Source organism: Poromitra crassiceps, assembly GCF_964638095.1.
Source record: "Poromitra crassiceps genome assembly, chromosome: 4".
In the NCBI taxonomy this organism is placed as follows: domain Eukaryota; kingdom Metazoa; phylum Chordata; class Actinopteri; order Beryciformes; family Melamphaidae; genus Poromitra; species Poromitra crassiceps.
The window spans coordinates 39073378-39095719 of NC_139626.1; the positions used below are offsets into that span (position 1 = coordinate 39073378).

A 22342-nucleotide genomic window follows, 5' to 3' on the forward strand; every position below is an offset into this window, starting at 1 on the left:
AGATAGATAAGATATACAGTAATGCATGCGCATGTATTAGCGTTCTTCTGTGGACTACTGGAAAAAGCGGAAATATCTCTTTCAAGGAATTTATTTGCATTTAAGAATAGTCATTCTTGGGTTCTTCATAGCCATAAAATGCAAATTCTAGTGGCCGTCACATATTGCGATGCTATACTGCGTTGTCTCCAGTCTAAGCTGTGCCCTGCGCTCTGTGTGTACCAGAAGCAGCGGGCGTGCCAGGCATCCATCGCACTGGGCCAGACGGTGATCTCCAAACACAAGAACCTGCGCTACTACAGCTCCAAGGTCACCCAGATCACCTCCCAGACCTTCTACGAGGTCATGTTTGACGACGGCTCCTTCTCCAACGACACCTACCCCGAGGATATAGTGGTGAGGATCTGTTTGGTTAGACACCTCCCAAATCGACGAGGTCATATATAAGCAATATCGCACGAGAGGGAGTGCTGTTGTTGGCTAATATCGGCACTGCTGTGATTTGCGGCCTCGTGCCGAAGATAATCACAGCAGTGCCGATATTAGACAACAACAGCATGACCTCGAGTGTGATATTGCTTTTACACAACAGTTCTATTAAACAAAGCTGATTAAAAAAATGACAAAAAGCTGAGAAAATATATGATTTCTCTATTTATTCCTCCGCCAACAAAAATAGTTCCCTCAGCTTTCTGCTTTGCCGAAAATGTAGGCTAATCAGCCTAATTAACTGCAGGCTGTCTACTTTACTACTGTCTACTCTACAGCTGTGAAGCATTTTGTTGATTAGGGCAGCTGTGAAGCGGAGTGATCTACACACAGTGAAGCGCCAGTGCATTATCATGAAATATCTGCACTGGTAGGATCCCCCTTGTCCAATCAAATTGCCCGGCCGGAACTAACTGTTGTATAAGTAAGGGATAATGGATAGTGAGCCGGTGATTACTGGCGAAATAATGACCGACAGGTGAATGATTGAGCCCGACGCGCAGCGGAGGGCTTAATCATTCACCTGAAGGTCATTATTTCCAGTAATCACCGGCTCACTATCCATTATCCCGCTTAGAACACGGCCTACAACTAAATCATTCAATAATCTGACAAAAATAATTATTCAAATAGATTTTTTAATAGCGTTTTCAACGACAAAGCGGTTTCATTCGTAATTGGCACACAATACACCACAGCTGCAACTGGTTGGCCTAATTAGTAGTGTCTGCAGACAAAATGCTCTTATCAACTGATTAATCCAGGTGTGGCAGAGCAGCGGTCGGTTGTCGAGAAATAATGACCGGTGAATCTTGTTGATTGACCAATCAGAATCGAGTATTCGAGAGAGCCGTGTTCTAATGAGGTTAAAGCCCTCTCAGATGGAGGAAGCTTCCATTCAAATGAAAACAGAATGACCAGAAAACTGCCGTTTTCTCAAATGTGTTTTCTAAAAGAGTTTTCTAAAAGGTGGTCGTGCTTACAGCGGTCGTCATGGTAGCTGGGAATAATGACTGACATCATGACCATTGTTGATGGGTTGAAATTGATGCATTTGTGATGAGCATAATCCCCAGACCTCCCTCAGTGAGGCTAACGTGGTTTTAAGAGAAGTAGCGGTGATAAACGTAGCCGCACACTTGTTTTTGTTACTGTACTAATGAGGACATTCCATCAATTTGCACGCAATCCTTTACCCCAAGCCTAACCTCAGCCCTGACCACTAAATGTCTCCCTCCAGGCTCGTGTTGCTGTATTCCCAAGTCTCGTAAGCACTTTGACCAATGGGAGTCTGGGGCATGATGCTTTCAAAAAGCCCGCTAGAATGCAGCGCCTGAGAAAGACTGCTAGCTTGCGGATTGGTCGTTCTCACAGCCTCATCTCTGCCTCTGGTTAGCACTGTTGCCTCACAGCAAGAAGGTTCAAGTCAAGTCAAGTTTATTTGTATAGCCCTAATTCACAAGGTTGTCTCAGAGGGCTTCACAGAGAATATGTCTAGCTAAATCTAGCTGACGCAAAAATAACAATTATAGTAGTAATAATAATAACAACATGATTGAACAATCATATGATAGAGCGAAGTGGGGAAAGGGGGAGGAGAGAGCAGGGAAAGGGAGGAGGTGGGGAGGGAGAGAGGTAGGAAGAGAGCAGGGGAAGAGGAGACAGAGCAGAACAGATAGGATATGCTGGGGCTGAGGCGATACGGTCATGAATAGTCACAAGGGACAGAAACATTTAGCAATCAAGTTATGTATTCTACTTACCAGGCGAAATGAGCCACTGAATAGACAAGAACCCCGGTCTGTCCCAAGTCCTTTCTGTGAGGAGTTTACATGTTCTCTCCCAGGTTCTTTCTGTGAGGAGTTTACACGTTCTGTCCCAGGTCCTTTCTGTGAAGAGTTTACATGTTCTGTCCCAGGTCCTTTCTGTGAGGAGTTTACATGTTCTGTCCCAGGTCCTTTCTGTGAGGAGTTTACACGTTCTGTCCCAGGTCCTTTCTGTGAGGAGTTTACACGTTCTGTCCCAGGTCCTTTCTGTGAGGATTTTACATGTTCTGTCCCAGGTCCTTTCTGTGAGGAGTTTACACGTTCTGTCCCAGGTCCTTTCTGTGAGGAGTTTACACGTTCTGTCCCAGGTCCTTTCTGTGAGGAGTTTACACGTTCTGTCCCAGGTCCTTTCTGTGAGGATTTTACATGTTCTGTCCCAGGTCCTTTCTGTGAGGAGTTTACATGTTCTGTCCCAGGTCCTTTCTGTGAGGAGTTTACACGTTCTGTCCCAGGTCCTTTCTGTGAGGAGTTTACACGTTCTGTCCCAGGTCCTTTCTGTGAGGATTTTACACGTTCTGTCCCAGGTCCTTTCTGTGAGGAGTTTACACGTTCTGTCCCAGGTCCTTTCTGTGAGGAGTTTACATGTTCTGTCCCAGGTCCTTTCTGTGAGGAGTTTACATGTTCTGTCCCAGGTCCTTTCTGTGAGGAGTTTACATGTTCTGTCCCAGGTCCTTTCTGTGAGGAGTTTACATGGTCTGTCCCAGGTCCTTTCTGTGAGGAGTTTACACGTTCTGTCCCAGGTCCTTTCTGTGAGGAGTTTACACGTTCTGTCCCAGGTCCTTTCTGTGAGGAGTTTACATTTTCTGTCCCAGGTCCTTTCTGTGAGGAGTTTACATTTTCTGTCCCAGGTCCTTTCTGTAAGGAGTTTACATGTTCTGTCCCAGGTCCTTTCTGTGAGGAGTTTACATGTTCTGTCCCAGGTCCTTTCTGTGAGGAGTTTACACGTTCTGTCCCAGGTCCTTTCTGTGAGGAGTTTACATTTTCTGTCCCAGGTCCTTTCTGTAAGGAGTTTACACGTTCTGTCCCAGGTCCTTTCTGTGAGGAGTTTACACGTTCTGTCCCAGGTCCTTTCTGTGAGGAGTTTACACGTTCTGTCCCAGGTCCTTTCTGTGAGGAGTTTACATGTTCTGTCCCAGGTCCTTTCTGTGAGGAGTTTACATGGTCTGTCCCAGGTCCTTTCTGTGAGGAGTTTACATGTTCTGTCCCAGGTCCTTTCTGTGAGGAGTTTACATGTTCTGTCCCAGGTCCTTTCTGTGAGGAGTTTACATGTTCTGTCCCAGGTCCTTTCTGTGAGGAGTTTACATGGTCTGTCCCAGGTCCTTTCTGTGAGGAGTTTACATGTTCTGTCCCAGGTCCTTTCTGTGAGGAGTTTACATGTTCTGTCCCAGGTCCTTTCTGTGAGGAGTTTACATGTTCTGTCCCAGGTCCTTTCTGTGAGGAGTTTACATGGTCTGTCCCAGGTCCTTTCTTTGAGGAGTTTACATGTTCTGTCCCAGGTCCTTTCTTTGAGGAGTTTACACGTTCTCCCCGTGTTCCTGTGGGTTTCCTTCCACCATCAAAGACATGTATGTTAGGGTTAATACCCTAACATGCCCCTGACCCAATAAGGCACTGCCAATCGAACAGGAGTTGGTCCCCGGGCGCTGCACTGCAGCTGCGCACTGCTCCTAGTTCTAGGAAGGTTCCTAGTAGAGGATGGGTCAAATGCAGAGGATGGTTTTCCCCACACAGACAATAAAGAATAACTTAATCATACAATCTGTGACCAATCTTTACTTACGACAGTCTGTCTTATGTTTGCTAATCTGAAAACAGTTACTTATGCATTCATCTGAAGATACAGCACACTAGTCTTGTAATACAATGCGTCACGTGACAAGCAAGCTGTTTAAAGTGGAGGTGAATCTGAAGCGTTTGGAACAGAAGTGCCATGTCACTGTTTGGAGCAGAAGTGCCATGTCACTCACTGTAGCCAGTTTGTTTTTCAGCTCTGTTTCGTGGCTAAGCCGCTCAAATCCTCCCCACTGTTTTTGCAACGGTGGGAGAAAAGGGCGGAGCCTCGTCAAACCATAGCATTAACTTGATTCCAACACTAACCCCAAACCTAAAATCACTCCTTTTCCACATCAAGGCAGGCGAACTGTTGGACGTTTTTCCTCATTTCTCGGTCTCTGAGGACATTTTGACACGCACACACACGCTGACGTACAATGACCAAATGTTTTTTTTCCTTGTATTTGCAGAGCAGAGACTGTGTGAACTTGGGTCCTCCTGAAGTTGGGGAGGCCGTTCAAGTCAAGTGGCCTGATGGGCTGTTCTACGGAGCCAAATACCTGGGATCCAACGTCTCCTATATGTACCAGGTACACACTCGCTCACATCCTGTACACACATAACGGCATGACAGACCCGGCAAAGAGAAATACAGCAATAAGCGTGTTAAACTCCGTCAACAATGAGTCATCATGACTCTGTTGACGTGGTCAGGTCCTCCAGGTCTATGTATAGACTCAATCTATACTATAGAGAGAGGCAGAGCGAGAATAAGAGGGGTGGAAGTGAGATGGGGGGGGTGAAAAGATGGATAGATGGAGAGCAAAAGCTGTTGAGATAGGCGGAGCGGAAGCAGATGAGCAGGGGAGCGAAACGAGGGATGGAGAGAGCGAGATAGAGCGAAAAATGGGGGGGATGAGAAGGAGGTGACAATCTGCATTATTCAAACTCACTGAAATATTCACCAAGCCAAGAGTCAGTCAGGCCGCATCCACTGAAAGTTTGATTTAGCTGAGCGTGGCGTCAACCATTAGTTATGCACACATGCATCTGTGACGCACACACTCTGCCTTGAGGTGGGTCAGGTTTTACAACTGGGCTGGACTCAGCACCGCACAACTGGGCTGGACTCAGCAGCACCGCACAACTGGGCTGGACTCAGCACCTCACAACTGGGCTGGACTCAGCACCTCACAACTGGGCTGGACTCAGCACCGCACAACTGGGCTGGACTCAGCACCTCACAACTGGGCTGGACTCAGCACCTCACAACTGGGCTGGACTCAGCACCGCACAACTGGGCTGGACTCAGCACCGCACAACTGGCTGGACTCAGCACCGCACAACTGGGCTGGACTCAGCACCGCACAACTGGGCTGGACTCAGCACCACACAACTGGGCTGGACTCAGCACCTCACAACTGGGCTGGACTCAGCACCTCACAACTGGGCTGGACTCAGCACCGCACAACTGGGCTGGACTCAGCACCTCACAACTGGGCTGGACTCAGCACCTCACAACTGGGCTGGACTCAGCACCGCACAACTGGGCTGGACTCAGCACCGCACAACTGGCTGGACTCAGCACCGCACAACTGGGCTGGACTCAGCACCGCACAACTGGGCTGGACTCAGCACCACACAACTGGGCTGGACTCAGCACCTCACAACTGGGCTGGACTCAGCACCTCACAACTGGGCTGGACTCAGCACCGCACAACTGGGCTGGACTCAGCACCTCACAACTGGGCTGGACTCAGCACCTCACAACTGGGCTGGACTCAGCACCGCACAACTGGGCTGGACTCAGCACCACACAACTGGGCTGGACTCAGCACCGCACAACTGGCTGGACTCAGCACCACACAACTGGCTGGACTCAGCACCACACAACGGGCTGGACTCAGCGCTGCACAACTGGGCTGGACTCAGCACCGCACAACTGGGCTGGACTCAGCACCGCACAACTGGGCTGGACTCAGCACCGCACAACTGGCTGGACTCAGCACCGCACAACTGGCTGGACTCAGCACCTCACAACGGGAACTTTCCATTGTCAAGGTGGGAGGTATGAAATGAGTCAGACTGTTTTTGTTTTATTTTTTTACGCCTCTGCCGGCGATAGCTGTGGCCGGAGGCATTATATTTTCGGGTTGTCCGTACGTCTGATGTTCATTAACGCGATATCTTGGGAACGTCTTGGCGGAATGCCTGCAAATATGGCTCAAACGTCCACTTGAACTCAAGGATGAACTGATTAGATTTTCGTGGACAAAGGTCAAAGGTCAAGGTCACTGTGACCTCATGACCGCCCATTTCATTTCATGTTTGTTAACGCGATATCTCAGGAATGCCTTCACTGAATTTCTTCAAATTTGGCTCAAATGTCCACCTGGACTCAAGGATGAAAGGATTAGATTTTGGTGGTCAAAGTTCAAGGTCACTGTGACCGCATGTCTGTCCGTTCCATCAAGGAAGGGGGCTAGTGAAAAGGGGCCATAGCTAGGGATAGGAAGGTCGTAGAGAGTCGGGGTTCGAGGGATGTGGGTCATGAGAGAAGGTGAGGGGGTCAAGGAAGGGGGCGGGGCTTGGGAGAAGCAGCTGTAGCTAGGGATAGAAGGTTGTTGAGGCGGCATTGGAGGGGTGGGTTAGGGGGAGTGGCTAGTGGGATGTGGGTGGTGGGAAGGGCTGTGGTGAGGGAAGTGGGTGGAGCTAGAGGAAAGGGGCCAAAGCTAGGGATAGGAAGGTCGTAGAGTGTCGGGGTTTGAGGGGTGGCTGGGGGGATGTGGGTGGTTTAGGGGTAGGGGTAGGACCATTTTCCATACCGTACCGCCAAACATTGCCTAAAGTGCCATAATGGCTACACCGCTGCGCTGTGGGCTTCAAGGTATGAGTCTGGACAGACATGGATGTAGACTGCAATTTGACTTGTTGGCAGAGGCATACAACCGCGATGTGGTATTTCTAGTTTTACTCTGCAACATAAAGTTGAGGTGATTAAAAAATGCACTTCACGAGCAGATTGCATTCATATTTTAAAGCAAGGGTGACCTCTAAAAGACCAATCAGACCAACCAATCAGATTGCAGTCAGGCAAATCTGACTCAGTCGGGCGCCTGTTCAGGGGGAGGGGAACTGGGGAGAATAGTGTGATCCTCCTCTGTGATCGTCCTGCCGGTGGAATTCCTCGCTGTCAGGTGAAAAGAAGTGGCTGGCGACTGCACATGTATCAGAGGAGGCATGTGCTAGCTACAACTCTCCAGATCGGCAGAGGGGGTGGAACAATGACCAGGACACCCTAGCAGGGAATTGGTCCAGTACAGTTGGGGGGAATCTGTTTATAATATTTCAAAAGAATCTTCCATCTTTCGCCACGTAGACTTGAAAAATTTTGATCTCACGAGATAGGCAATTTAATTGTCAGCAAAACCTGGGATGGGTATAGGCACACACACACACACACACACACACAAAACTCAATGCACGGAAAAAAGGTAGATGATGTTTGCATGTGTTTGCGTTCTGTCAGGTGGAGTTTGAGGATGGATCTCAGGTGCTGGCCAAAAGGGAAGACGTCTACACTTTGGATGAAGACCTGCCGAAAAAGGTGAAGGGTAGACTTGTAAGTATTAGACTCTTGGACAACTCTAAAGTGAGGATACAGGCTAATCTGTGAACTTTGAAAGTTTCATAATTATGCAGATCAGTGTTATGGCTTCTTATTGACATTTGAATAGAAGTTGTCCCTTGGATTTGTTTTTAACTCTCTACCCACCTGGAACATCACTAATTTTTCTTCCCTCTTTCCCCCCCCCCCCCTCTCTCTCTCTGCAGTCCACGGCCTCCAGCATGCGTTTTCAGGACACTTTCTTTACCACGCAGGGTGAGAGGAAGAGGCAGAGAACGCCTAATTCACGCTTCCAAAAAGACTATGTGGCCCTGCCAGGCCTCCTCCGTACAGCTGCCAAAAGCACATGTGAGCCGCGCAGCCCCAAAGGGAAATGACGCGATGGAGAAGGATCAATAACAAATGAATGCACTGAATTGACTGCGGATGTAAATATGGATCTAGTTCCATCCTAACAAACATTGCCCACACAAATTCCCTTGTGGATACATTGGAGGAAACACTTGAGGACCTCAAGGGAATGGGTGCTTTGGGTGAGATGGATGTTAACTTCATGTGTGCTTGTACAGTATATCAATGAGTTGGTGGGTGGGGTGCGGCGACGCGCTAGAGGAGAGTTTCGATTGGACTGACCATCTAAAGAATGGCTTAACGGAGCGCGTCGTGGCCCCCGGTTGCCTAGTGCTTTCACATCTGTCAGGGAATTGAAAAAATAAACACAACTTATATTTGTCACATCACCCTTTTTTGAAATAAACAACAAATACTTTTTCCTTTGTAAATGACAAATTCAAAGGTTTGAGATTTTTCTAAATAGCTGATTTACAGTAGCTTTTTTTGGGGGGGCCGGGTCTGTTATTCGCAGTTTTAATTTTAAATATTTATGCACTTTGCTTGTAGTATTTTCATGATGTCCCACTGTTTTCTCCCCGCATGTTAAACATTGTCTCCTCCTGCTTCTGCTGTGGGCCATGTCCCAATACACTACTGTGGCTTCCTCTGTCCGCGTCCTTTTCTTGTTTGTCCTCACTGATCAAAGGAGGTTGAATATGATGAAAGGATTTGACGTTCAAGTGTCAGAAATTATTGTATGACTATTTTTTATTTGATTGATCGCAGCACCTGTTATTCCCTCTCCATGATAAGGAAATAAGAAAAGCAAGTCCGGATAGGAAGCCACTCTAGACTGTTGCATTTTAACATGTGAAAATGAGATGCTACTGTCGTTCTGTGTTGAATGAAACACACTGTTGGAATTATTTAAGTTAATATTTGTATTTATTTTGGGCTTGCTATAGACGACGTATTGCTAACTGCTGTAAGGAAAAAATAAAAAATAAATCCATATTTGCTTTCTTTATTGAATTGTCAGTTATTTATGAATTCAAATAAAGTCCCCATTTCCAGGTGGCATGATTGGTTGTGAATCTGAAAGTAGAAAGATGGCTTAGTGTATGGTGTTCCAAACCACGAGCCATGATGTTTGCATCACAGAAATGTGACCCTGAAAACGAATAGGCTAATACAAATTTGACTGGTACTTATATATGATGGAGATCACTTTTCAAGCTATTTCTTGTCACTATATATATAGATATATATAGATATGTCTCTGTAGTGACAAGAAATAGCTTGAAAAGTGATAATTTAACACTATTGAAAGGGAGTCGAGGCGTTGAGGTGCCTTGCCTGCCTGTTCAGAAGCAGGGCGCAGGATGGATGGTTGCCAACTCCAGTGAAGCTTTGTGTGACTGCAACAGCTAGAGCTTTACTTCTGGAGACTGCAACACACCTACAGCTAGAGCTTTACTTCTGGAGACTGTAACACACCTACAGCTAGAGCGTTACTTCTGGAGACTGTAACACACCTACAGCTAGAGCGTTACTTCTGGAGACTGCAACACACCTACAGCTAGAGCTTTACTTCTGGAGACTGCAACACACCTACAGCTAGAGCTTTACTTCTGGAGACTGTAACACACCTATTGTGTTTAACTTTATACATTGCAGTTCATGACAGGGCTGGGGCAGAAGGCAGAGCTGATGTTATGGAGAGAAAGGCTGAGTGATTTATAGATGACATCTGACATCATCAGTGATGTCACAAAACTGATGACATCATCAGTAGGGGTGTCACGATACACTCAGTTCACGATACGATACGTATCACGATACTGGGTTCACGATAACGATACGATACGATACGATTTTAACAATATTTTTTTAAACTTGAATAATGACAATATATGACTGGAAAAGTAGTACGGTATTTTATTTGAAATGCACAAATACAAAACATGCTGTTGTGGGAAATTGTTATTACAATAACAACTAGAAAAAACATGAGATTGGAGATAAGGCTTATCTTGAAATAGAATGAGTTACACCGTCACTTAGATTTACTTTGAACTAAAAGGTTTCTCAGCAGTATAAATTCTCATTATGCATCTTCAGTTTTTCTTCAAACTCAAACAACAAGACTTTTCTTAATCTATTTTTTATGCATCTTCAGTTTTTCCTGTCAAGTAAACAGTTTTGCCAGAAACTCAATTGAATGGTTTCTCTCCTGTATAACTTCTCATGTGTCTCTTCAGAGACTTGTTCAACTGAACTACTTTCCACACATTGAACTTCAACAAACAAAGACGTTTCTTAGTCTATTTTTTGGAAGAAAAAAAAAAAAAAAAAAAAAATTCCGCGATATGAGATTTCATCTCAACGATACATATCGTGACGTTTTACTATCGCGAAATTTCGTGGGACGATATATTGTGACACCCCTAATCATCAGTGATCAGTGGAGATTCAAGCTTTATTTAGCAAGAATTTGCATTAGCTGTTTAAAGTACCATTTACAGTAAAACATTTTGATGCACTGTGGGCTCAATTTTTGATCTATCAAATATCTGTTTGATAGTTTTGTGGAGGACAGTCTACCGATGCAGATGCTGGAGTTTGGTGTCGTTTGAAGAAAAAATGTGGCAGGAGTAGGGTTTAATTAGTTTGACAGTTTTTGCAATTTTGCGGTCTTTAGACTTCATAATTGCCCATAGGTTGCAGCGTACAAAAGTTTCTCCTCATTTGGGCACACATTTCGGTGAAAGTGGCAAAGCCGTAGCCCATATGCCTGATTTGTTATGAATTTTCAAAGTTTGAAACTTTAGACGGTCGCTGTAGCGCCACCATCAGGACTATAGGCGCCGATACAGGCCGACGTGCGTGCCGGCGTCCGAAGGGCGGCGCCGAAAAATTTGGGCTGTTTGAAGCCCAATTTGGGCCGTTTGAAGCCAGATTTGGGCTGTTTGAAGCCAGATTTGGACCGTCTGAAGCCCGATTTGGGCCAGTTGAAGCCAGATTTGGGCCAGTTGAAGCCAGATTTGGGCCGGTTGAAGCCAGATTTGGGCCGCTTGAAGCCCAATTTGGGCCGAGTCCAATTTTACAATGAGATGCACCCTGAATAAAGTAATAAAACCACTAGTAAACCAGTAGGCGGCGCCTGGCCTGCTGTTCAGTGAGTGGCCTGACTGAGGGCACCAAAAAAAAAAAAATTTTTTTTTTTTTTTTTTTGGTGCCCTCAGTCACGTGATGCCCTACGCAGTCTGCGTACTCTGCGTAATGGGTTGGAGCGGGCCTGCTTTGACTTACAACTGAACATTTAGCCAAGCACGGATTAAGAATGCAGAGGCCCCTGGGCACAAACACTTGGAGGCCCCCTCTGTCTACTTGTATGATGGCCATCCCCGGGTGCAATTATGTCTCATAAATTGTTGCAGCAATTTTGGGGTTGATACCATTTGTTACACAGAGTTGGTACAAGATTGTAATCGAGAATTGATAAAAAAAAAATGTAAAAAAATCCCTTTTTAAATACCACATTAAGACACCAAGAGGACTGGGACCCCTTTGAAAATGGCTGTGCTAGTTTTTCCCTCGCCAAAATCTAGAGCATTATTTAGCCACCTTCCCAACAAACTAGCATGACATGGTTGAGACCAATGGATGCCTTAGGTCATCTAGTTTCATTATACCATATCTTCACTCTGGCTTTAAAAATGAGCCCGCTACAGCCTCTGAAAGACAGCAATGTTGGCTGCAGACTTTTGAAGTGTAAATGCGTTTTTTTATGCGGTTTTCAGAAAACGCTTCAAAAGTCATAAAAGTGGTCCTCGTTTGTGAAGATTATCCTGCTGAACACAAATTACCACTCCCCCAAACTTTTGTTAACCACAGACTTTATATCATGCATTTAACCGAAATCCCCATTCTGAAACCCCATTCACTTTCCCCCTTAGGAACCGAAGTGTTACTTCTGGACTCATCCTGGGGTCTCCGACAGTACTCAAGACAAAATTTTCATTTTTGGGTGAACTATTCCTTTAATATTGCTTGAAGATGACAAATGATTAAATAGATTGTTGGAAGAAATAACATGAAGAGTCAAGGTTCAGGGTTGAGGAATGTATTTGTTACATCTTTGTCAAGTTGCTAAGTAAAAACACTTAAGAGTTTCGAGGTCAGTGAACATTCAATTGAATGTGCTGAATATGAACCTCAACAGCTGTGTGATCGCCCATCTGGTAAGATCTTTGCTTTTACATTAGATGTAGATGTTTTATTATTCATTCAAGTGTATGAAACCCATGACCAAAATAGTCTGATTCTGGCATTGTGTTACTTACGGATGGAATTATAGTGGAAATCAATTATTATCCTTTTTGCTGGGGACCCCCTGGAACCCCCTCATGGACCCCTGGGACCCGACATTGAGAACCACTGTAGTCTACTAATTCATTCACTGCAGCTTGACTGCTTTCTGGCAGCAGTTTCCTTTCCCCTGATATGGATGTGAAAACTGCAGCGACGACCTTGATAAGATGAGCAAATACAGGACGCAGATTCCTTCTGTGAGTGTGTCATCTGTCCACCACCAAGGGCAGAAGGCTTTGTGAAATGGAAGTGTCTTGCATGTCTGAGGATGCCATGAATCAAAGAGGAGGCTAAAGAACAAGAGGACAGGCCCTAATGCCATCGTCACACAACACAAGTCATTTGAGAAGGAGCTAAAAGAAAAAAACGATTTTGAGCTTTTGTTCCAGCATACAAAAATACTTTATAAATATGAAAACCTGCCACAATGTATTTTACATGACCACCAATCACTGTAACATCCCCCAACGATTTATTTCAACGAGTAGATTCAAAATATGGTGTTTATGTCAGTGTTGATTTGACTGTTATTTTATGTTGTAGTTGATACTATTTCATGAATACCATTGTTCAAATAAAGTTTTTTATTTCATATACTTAATGTTATTCATACTATGGTATTTAAAGTCTTATTTAAAAGGACAGCAGTAGCCATTATTTCACTTGAGTTTATTTGTAACAAATGAAACTTGTGTCGACAAAGAACAGAATCCCATACAGACCTCTTTTTTCAGTTTCACACACTCCGAGAACCAATGTAAGAAAATAAAAAGCACTTGTTCACTCGGAGCAGAAAACAAAAATAAAAAATAAAAATAAAGTTTACATTTACAGACCAATTGGAGGTAACTGATCCATGTAACACACCATATTTTTGTTTTTTTTTAATACAATTTATAAACTCCAGTTTTATCCATCTACATGATACATTGGGGGAAAATATAACACTTTCTTGTGAAAATTTCTCTTTTGTGGTACAACATATCCACGGTGTGACGTATTGCACGTACGGCTGTGCCATAATCTGTGATTTCAGGTGCGTCCTCTTATTATACGGCTCTGCATATCTGATATTTATTTACTCTTTATGCATTTCTCAGCTTTACAATATTCTCAGTGTTTTGTGTTATTTACATATACACAACCATGTGAGCATTACAGGGTCCGTCTTTACTGAGTTCAAGTAAAAATGCTTTTTTTTGGGGGGGGGGGGGGGGGGGGTGGGGGCGGGGCTGGGGTTGGCTATCAGAGATAATAGGATATTAGTATTAGTGCATAGTACAAAGAGAGAAAGTGCAAGTCTTCCCGTAACAGGTGTGACCAATGGGGGGTCATCTCAAAAGTGGTACCATGCATATAAAAACGACAACAGGGTTACTGTAAGATGGTGGACAAGTGTGAACGATCCCTTACCCGGTCAGGGGTGTAGTGGTAAATACAGAGATGAGTAAACTATCCAAGGTGAGTAGTTTACCCACCTTGTTTCCCCTCATTGACTGATACAGTTGATCTGAAAATAGGTGAGTAAACCATCCATTCAAAGAGGTGGGTTAACTGCATTTACCCTCCACTACACCCCTGTACACGGTGAAGCGTTAATGAAGATACAAAAAATAAAATAAAATAAAAATGTTGCTGTAGGTTCTGCGTCATTGGAGGTGTGGCACCTGAACTTCTCTCAATCTTTGTCAGTAAAGGAAAACTAGATAGACATCAGGGCAAAGAACACAGACGAGCAGTTTCACTGATTTGCAGGTGAAAGCCAGGTGGGGGAAACGTAACCATATATACATGGTTTGTCATCTTGCTTTTCTTCAAACTGGCCCGGAAAGCCACCGCCGGTCAGCTTAAATATAGGAGTCTACATAGCCGAGGAAGTAGGACTTGTCTGAGCCAGTTCACAGTCGGTTCCAAAGTCGTCAGCCTGGCCAAAACCCCATGGCAGGTGAGCTGAAGTCTCTGTGAAAAAAGTATATACACAAAGCTTGTGCGAGATTTCCCAGGAAGAGAAAGACGAGAGAGAAAAAAGATGTCAACATAGAAATGTTCCTGTCGAAAAAAGATTGTTCAGACCATTTTGCTAACGACCTACTTTTGAAACTGCTATTTTTCTCTGGGAGCTGAAGTCTCGTGCTAGATTGGATTTTGGAGTAAAAGAGATGAGTTTGTTGCTGGGTTGAATGTGATGAGGACAACATGTCCAGCCTACACAGAGCCTTCCAGACAGAACTTCACAGCCAAGAACAGAACACACGAAATACCTTCACATACTGTCGCAACGTAACAAAATCATATATGCACGATACACACGGACAGTCAGTTCACACAACACGTACAAGCATACATACATACATACATACATACGTACATAAAATACGGAAAAAACCCTTTAAAGTAACTTTATCAAAATAGGCGTGTAATATAAGGCACTAGAAATCTAAAATCAAAATACTTATTAGATGCTGTTGAAATATGAGTCTTGAGCATTCGTTGGTTGCTGTGACACCACACAGAAGGATGACATCATCTACTGGCATCGTGACATGATAAAAAAACAAAAAACAAATCTATTTCCCTAGAAGGTCAGAGGTCAAGTCAGAGCTCTGGTTTTGGACACATTGAAACGGTGGCAGGTACCATCTCAATCATAACATCCTTTTGTGTGGGGAAAAAAACATACACCACCACCACCATCATCATCATCATCGTCGTCATGGCATATAACTGCAGTTAGTGACTTGACACAAAAATATATAATAATACATCTACTTATTGCACACTGAATCAGACAGAGAGAAAAGTCATATGGGTGAGCATTCCAGTGAGAAAGATTATGTCACCCTCCCTCCCGCAGTCCCTCCCTCCGATCGACCGCCCTCTCTCCCTCCCTGCTCGAGAAATCTTTGTGAAGCTTATTTGGACACATAAATAGTACGTTTCTTCTTCGTAGAACTATTTTCGCTTCCTGTGCATACTCGTGTTGTAGCTGTGGCTCGCTCTCAATCGTCGTGGTCCCTTCTATGGTCCCTGGCAATTCAAAATGGCCGCCCTCAGGTCCCTGCCATGAGGTCGAGTCTTGTCCGTGTGTGTGCGTGTGCGTGTGTGCTGTATGTGTTAAAAAGAGCGTGTTAGAAAGAGGAGAAGGGAAATACAAGAGAGTGACACTCGATGGCGGTGTTGTTCTGAGAACGTTTTCACACTAGCTCTGATTGTACACTTTTAAACAGTACCGCATCGCTAAAAAGAAAAGATTTTTTTTTTGCTACAACTCGATGGAATAGAAAAAGAAACATTTGACGACCTTGCCTGTGTGTGTGTGTGTGTGTGTGTGTGTGTGTGGTCAGAGGGGACAAAGTCACAAGTCAGTAAAAAAAAGAAAGAAAAGAAAAGGGGGGTGGGGGGGGGGCAGGGGAAACCCCCCCAATGTAAAATAAGGAATATCCGGTTTAAAAAGAAAAACAAGATAGTCACAGATCTATATTTTCTTCTAAAAAACTAAATGTTTGTATTTTGTGGTATGCTTTTCAAAACCTCTCCAAACCGTTCCCTTATCTTAATCGTGAATCATAAGGTTGAACTGGTGGTCTTATTTTATGACTGTATGGTACAGTAGAAATATCTCATTCATCAGAAACGAGAGTCTGTTTCCGCGACAAAACACTTCTTGGTGTCTTTCTTTCTTTTTGGGGGGAAGGGTGTGTCTTTCATCTTTAATACTGTGTGCTCTGTCTTTCCAGCCTCCTGTTGGCAATGTCTGCTCCTCAAAGCTCCCTTGGCAGGTCACCAGGTCTCTCAGTCCATCAGGCTTCCCGTAGGATGGATCTGTAGACGTTTCTCCATAGAAAAATCTAAACTTCCTGTGATAGTTAAATACTGTAGCCGAGTCCCGTGTTTAGGTTGGTGATGCTACACTGGTGGTGGATGAGGTGAGTTCCGCACCCAAACAATGTAAAGCAATCTGGGTGCTCACAAAAGCACTGAAAACACATAAAATCTATATTTGATCAAGTATTTTGATTGGAACAGTGGTTTGAAGTTGCTTCTTCAGACTGACCAATGGATGAGTTTGGGCTGAGGGTGGAAGGAAAAACACCCTTGTCAAGCAGGTTGCTATGGCTCAGGTAGAGGTGCTCTTTCTGGGTACGGGAGAAGCCGATGGTCCCCTTTCACTCTGGATGTGATGGCAAAGATCTCCAACGACACCCTGCTCCCTGATGCACTAGTTGAGGCCACAGGTGACCAAAGAGGAGTGCACAAGGTAGGATGTATCGGAGATGGCTGTTGGCTTTATGTTGCATAGTGGTCGAAGCTTCCTAGATACTCCAGACTGGCCCGGTAGCAGAACTGGTACTGGTCCTGGAGGGAGACAGGACAATGACAAGCCCATGAGAGATGGAGGATACACAGAAAGGGTGAGTGAGTGAGTGTGTGTGTGCGTGTGTCTGTGTGTGTGTGTGTGTGTGTGTGTGTGTGTGTGTGTGAGAGAGAGAGACAGAGACACACGTGCGCGCGCGTGCGCACACACACACACACACACACACACACGCACACGCACACGCACACGCACACACACACACACACACACAGAAAGCCAGCTCACCTCTGTTTGAACGGTGGCAGGTCTCTGGGTGCGTAGCATCTTGACGGTCTGGAAGATGTCCACCACTCCCTCGTACCTCATCCTCTCCAGCACGATGCTGAGGGTGATGAACACCCCGGTCCTCCCTACTCCAGCACTGGTGGTGCATAGGTGGAGACAGGAGCATATTGAGACTCAGGTTCACATCCAGATTCTTAAAGGACCACACTGACCTTTTTGGAGTTTGGCCCATTGGTCACCTCATCCAATAGGACTACTAGCATTATCCTAAAAGTGTGAAATTGTAGCATCTGCAAGTCTGCGACTTAATTTTGTTATTGATGTAAACGGCTTGTTTAAGGGATTGATTGGTAAAATAGGCAACAAATGTCCTTATTACTTTCCATGGCAGAAAATCTCTATTCCAGCAAGAAGTAGCCAAAGTGTTTGTGTTGTTAATGACTTAATAATGAAGAAGATTGAGAATCATAATCATAATAATCTGCAGGACATAGAATACCAACTTTGGCTTACTCATTAAAAGATTTATCTTTATACTTTGGATAATGCTAATCGCCTACAGTTAACATTGTTTATGCTAAAGCATTAGCATGCCCACCAGACAGCTATCTACCAGAGACAGCCATGATTTTGGTGCCAATCCTCTCTTCACATATTGCGTGTGGGGATCAATGAGCCAAACTCCCCAAAAAGGCGGTGTGGTCCTTTAACAGGCATGTACACAGAGGTGTAGTGCTTGTCTTGCTCATACTAGTGCAGTTGCTGCATTCAAGACACCTCAGAACTGGGAAAGAAAACGAGCTCCGACTTGTTAAAGTCGAGCCCGAAATGGCATTTCCAGAGTATTTAACTTCCTTATTTATCGTGAGTTGTGACATACAGTCCCGCCTACTCTACGTTTCACTCAGAAATAGATAATAGATAATGGGAAGCAAAGTGATTGGACAATAGGCCTCTAGAGGCCGGACATCACATTTTGAGGAGGTGATTGGACCGTTGAAAAGTGGGTGCATCAGAACAAAACAAAACAAAACATGGCATCTGACAGTGATGAGTCATTCAGTTGCGGAGGACTACTTCCCCCTTCATCTCCCCCGTTAACGTAACTTTACCCATCGAGCTGCTGGAGGCGTAGACGGGGGAGAGGATGACTATTTCATCCTGGGAGTACATCTTTGAGCCTTTCCCCCGAGCAGAAAAAGCTAGTTAACGTTAGCTCTGTCAGCACCCAAGAGTTGCCGGAGAGCCGTCTAGCTACATGAGATCATCAGTGATTTATGACCTCATCAGTGATGTCATAGTGGCGTAAGCTGTGATTGGTCTTCTACGTAAAACATCGCTGTAGCGCCCTGCATGGGCGCATTCCACCACCTCCTCCACCCCCATTTTCTTCAGCACCAGATTCATGCCAGACCCTGAAAACTGTCTTGTCAAATTTTGGAGGTGATCGTAGCAATGGACGCAAACACACACACACACACACACACACACACACCCACCCACCCACCCACACACACACACACACACACACACACACACCCCCACACACACACACACACACACACACACACACACACACAGAGCTCTCCAATAGTAGGGTAAAGATCAGCCGATGTCACAATGTTGAGATCAGCCGATGATGTCGTAATATCAAGAGTGACATCGACATTGTGACACCATCAGTGATGTCACAGACACTGATGATGTCCTGAACATGACCAAAATCGTGACATCATCAGTGATGTCACAGACACTGATGTCATGAACGTGACAAAAATCGTGGCACAAAACGTGATGCAAATCGTGACTAACAGACAGACAGATAGACACACATGATGATGATAAGGAAGGATGCATAAGTGACATCATCAGGTATTTATGACAGGCACTGATGATGTCATAGACATTGTGACATCGTCAGTGATGTCATAAATCCTTCCCTGCTGAGGCTATAAGTAGGGCTAGATAAGTATTCCTCCCAGTAACTATACTATCCTGTACAGTCAACAGAAATGAGTGCTCCGAGTTACCCCATGGCCTCACTTTACGTGTGGGATATGCATCAAGATGTGACTGAAGCCATGCTGTACGAGAAATTCAGCCCTGCCGGAGCGATCCTCTCCATTCGGCTCTGCAGAGACAGGAACAAACGTTCCCTTCGACACGCCTATGTCAACTTTCAACAACCAGCTGACGCTGTGCGCGCACTGGACACCATGAACTTTGATGAGATCAATGGCCGCCCTATACGCATCAAGTGGCACCGCGGCGTGGGAAACATCTTCATCAAGAATCTTGACAAGTCCGTCGACAACAAGGTCCTATGTGACACCTTCTTGCCTTTTGGCAACATCCTGTCGTGCAAGTTGGTTTGTGACGAGAACGGCTCTAAAGGCTACGGCTATGTGCACTTTGAGACTCAGGAGGCAGCCGAACGAGCCATTGAGAAGATGAACGGCACGTTGCTCAATGGCCGAAAGGTATTCGTGGGTCACTTCAAATCTCACACAGAACGCGAGGCTGAGCTGGGCGCCCGAGCCAAGTTCACAAACGTCTACATTAAGAATTTTGACGAAGACATGGACGACGAGAAGCTGAGAGAAGTCTTCAGTAAATACGGAAACATCATGAGTGTCCGAGTCATGACGGACAACAGCGGAAAGTCTCGAGGCTTCGGGTTTGTCAGCTTTGAGAGGCCTGAAGACGCCCAAAAGGCAGTGGACGAGATGAACGGGAAGGAGTTGAATGGCAAGCTGATCTACGTAGGCTGTGCACAGAATTTCTTCTGGCGACAGAGGGATTTCTTCTGGCGACAGAGGGAAAACAAGCGCAAGTTTTGGCAAACGAGACAAGACCGCACAAACTTGTATGTGACGAATCTGGACAACGGAATTGATGATGAATGCCTGCGAAACTTGTTCTGTCCATTCGGCACCATAACCAGTGTCAAGGTCATGATGGAGGGTGAGCTCAGCAAAGGCTTTGGCTTCGTCTGCTTCTCGTCTCCGGAGGAGGCCACCAAAGCCATAACAGAAATGAACGGGCGCATGGTAGACACCAAGCCGCCGTTGTACGTGGCTCTGGCCAAGCCTACTGAGGCAGGAGGGCGTAGCAGGAAACTACACACTCCAATCATCCAGCAGGGCCAAGGTGAAAGCCCTAACGTTAACCCTCCTGTCCACCGACAAGGAGGCAAGGTCCAACGGCGGTCAAACGAAAGGCAGAGGGTAGAGGGACAAACAAGGTCTCGTGAAGATGCAACATGAACACCGAGCCGAAAGCCACCCCAAGCATAGCACACAACAGCTGTTACGTGTGCCTCACCGATCCCGTGCGTTCCACACAACGTGCCAACGCACGTACAGTGCACAGAGAGCGTAGTCCTCACCAATAGGGAGAGGAGACAGAAGGCATCCAGTCGAATCGTCCAAGACCCAATGAAGTGTTGACGTTCTAGTTCTGATGGACGGATTCCGACGGACCCGACTTTCGTGCAATTCGACCAATCAGAACACCGTTTTGTGCCGAGGTCACGTGTGAACACAGAAGTCACGCGTGAACACAGTGAGAAGTCACACGTGAACACAGGGAGATCACGCGTGAACACAGTGAGATGTCACACGTGAACACAGGGAGATCACGCGTGAACACACTACACAGTGAGATGTCACCGTTGACAATGTTGACAATCACTGATGATGTCACAGACACTAATGATATTTTAAACTACTAAAATGCTGCCAAATCAGGCAGAATTTTGAGGCAGGGAGGAATCAAGTGAAGTCATGTCTCAATCAAAAGATTTAAAAAGAATCTGCCTTCTGAGATGCCTAAATCCAGACTCTTACAGATAACTTTAAACAAAAACACTGCTTCAGAAGGATGTTGCCCCACTAGACAGCAAGGCAGCAGGCAACTAACTGCCTTCCATGTTGCGTCTCAAACGGAAGGCACCTTGTGACACAAACGTAAGTTGCACATTGTCGAAGACGACCTTCTCCCCAAGCCCACACGACAAGAAGAACGCTGATGGAGGAGTATGTCAGCCCTCTGTCCAGCAGACACCAGAGGAAGGAGAGAACAGATAGACTTGGATAGTTCAAAGGATCCATGTTCCTCTCACCACACCGACCAAGATAGCTCTCTATTGGCTCAATCCCACCACACTTAACAGCCCTGCACAGCTCGTCCCCACTCGGCTCCACTCGTCTCTACTCGATGGATGTTTTGCTTCGACCGGCGCTCGATCGGCCCCCACCCACCCCCGCCCACAGCTGGTCGTCTAAAAATAGCGACCGCATATCTGTCCTTCGGCTATAACATAACGTTACAATTAAATCCATCCACAGAACTTTTAAACTGTTTATGAAATACTGGTGCCTCTAAATGACCTACAGTGTACATGGGCAAATGTGACAATCGGCCAAGAGAATGATATCACAGGCATGCTGCGCTGTGCGGGGACGGGAGAGGCGCAACAGAGTGAAGCCTCTACCCCGCAGCCTCTCACCAGGCAAGACCGGGGCTTCCAAAAACCCGCTGCGGCCTAGCGGAGCGCTGCAGCCTCCACTCAGCTACAGAGCTCCCTGAGCGAGCAGCGGACTTTTTTCTCAGACAATTGAACACCCGCCACGATTTTATTTCACCGGAGGTGAAGGCAGCGACACAAAATACTGATGGAAATATACATAACAGAAGATAAGGTAAGACCACTAAACTGGTATGCAGCCGCCAGCATTGCATTGACAGTCAGTAGACAGAGTAAACACGATTCTCTCTGACCAATCAGTAGCCATCAGAGTTTTACGTCACCATTTGGGACCTACTCGCCAGCCCGAAGTACCCCGACGAGGCAGGGACCAAAAGTAGCACGACTCGGCCTTAAATCAAACCGAGCTGGGCCGGTTTTTGATGGTGGGATGAGACCAAAAGTCGAGTCGAGCGGAGCGGGACCGCGCTACTAGCTGCTGTGGAATTGGGCCATATAATTCCTGGCCCATCTGCGTGTGCGTGTCCTTCGCGTATCTCGAGAACCGTTTGTCCGATCAACTTCAAACTTGGCTGGTACGCTGCTGGGGACCTGACGGGGTACAGTGCCAAATTTTGTGCTATTCGACCAATCAGAACATGGTTTTGCGCCAAAGTCACGTGTGAACACGGACGTCACGTGTGAACACTGAGATCACGTGTGAACACACTACACAGACAGAAATGAACGGGCGCATTGTCTGTGTAGTGTGTGAGATCATGAGAACCGTTCGCCCGATTGACTTCGAACTTGACGGATGCACTGCTGGGGACCCGACGGAGGGCAGTGCC

General features: G+C 45.8%; 2 protein-coding genes and 1 pseudogene across 8 annotated transcripts in view; 2 read left to right on the forward strand and 1 right to left on the reverse strand.

Moving 5' to 3' along the window:
* Positions 1–9029, forward strand: part of LOC310775021 (lysine-specific demethylase 4C-like) — a gene marked incomplete at its 5' end in the record, with an annotated part of 45218 nt that extends 36189 nt beyond the window's left edge. For 4 of the 6 annotated variants that reach the window (XM_083635096.1, XM_083635100.1, XM_083635099.1 and 1 more), the window contains 4 exons: positions 226–396; positions 4559–4678; positions 7618–7710; positions 7923–9029. In XM_083635096.1, coding sequence (XP_083491222.1) covers positions 226–396; positions 4559–4678; positions 7618–7710; positions 7923–8093 — 555 coding nt within the window. In that variant the 3' untranslated portion in view covers positions 8094–9029. The remainder of the gene's footprint in view (positions 1–225; positions 397–4558; positions 4679–7617; positions 7711–7922) is intronic. The other 2 variants (XM_083635098.1, XM_083635097.1) reach the window with 2 other exon arrangements.
* Positions 9030–16710: 7681 nt separating this feature from the next.
* Positions 16711–22342, reverse strand: part of ptprdb (protein tyrosine phosphatase receptor type Db) — a gene marked incomplete at both ends in the record, with an annotated part of 95410 nt that continues 89778 nt past the window's right edge. Inside the window, 2 exons of the mRNA XM_083635095.1 lie at positions 16711–16779; positions 17024–17159. Coding sequence (XP_083491221.1) covers positions 16711–16779; positions 17024–17159 — 205 coding nt within the window. The remainder of the gene's footprint in view (positions 16780–17023; positions 17160–22342) is intronic.
* Positions 19045–20289, forward strand: LOC310774906 (polyadenylate-binding protein 1 pseudogene; annotated as a pseudogene). The gene has a single exon. The product of its transcript is annotated as a polyadenylate-binding protein 1 pseudogene (transcript).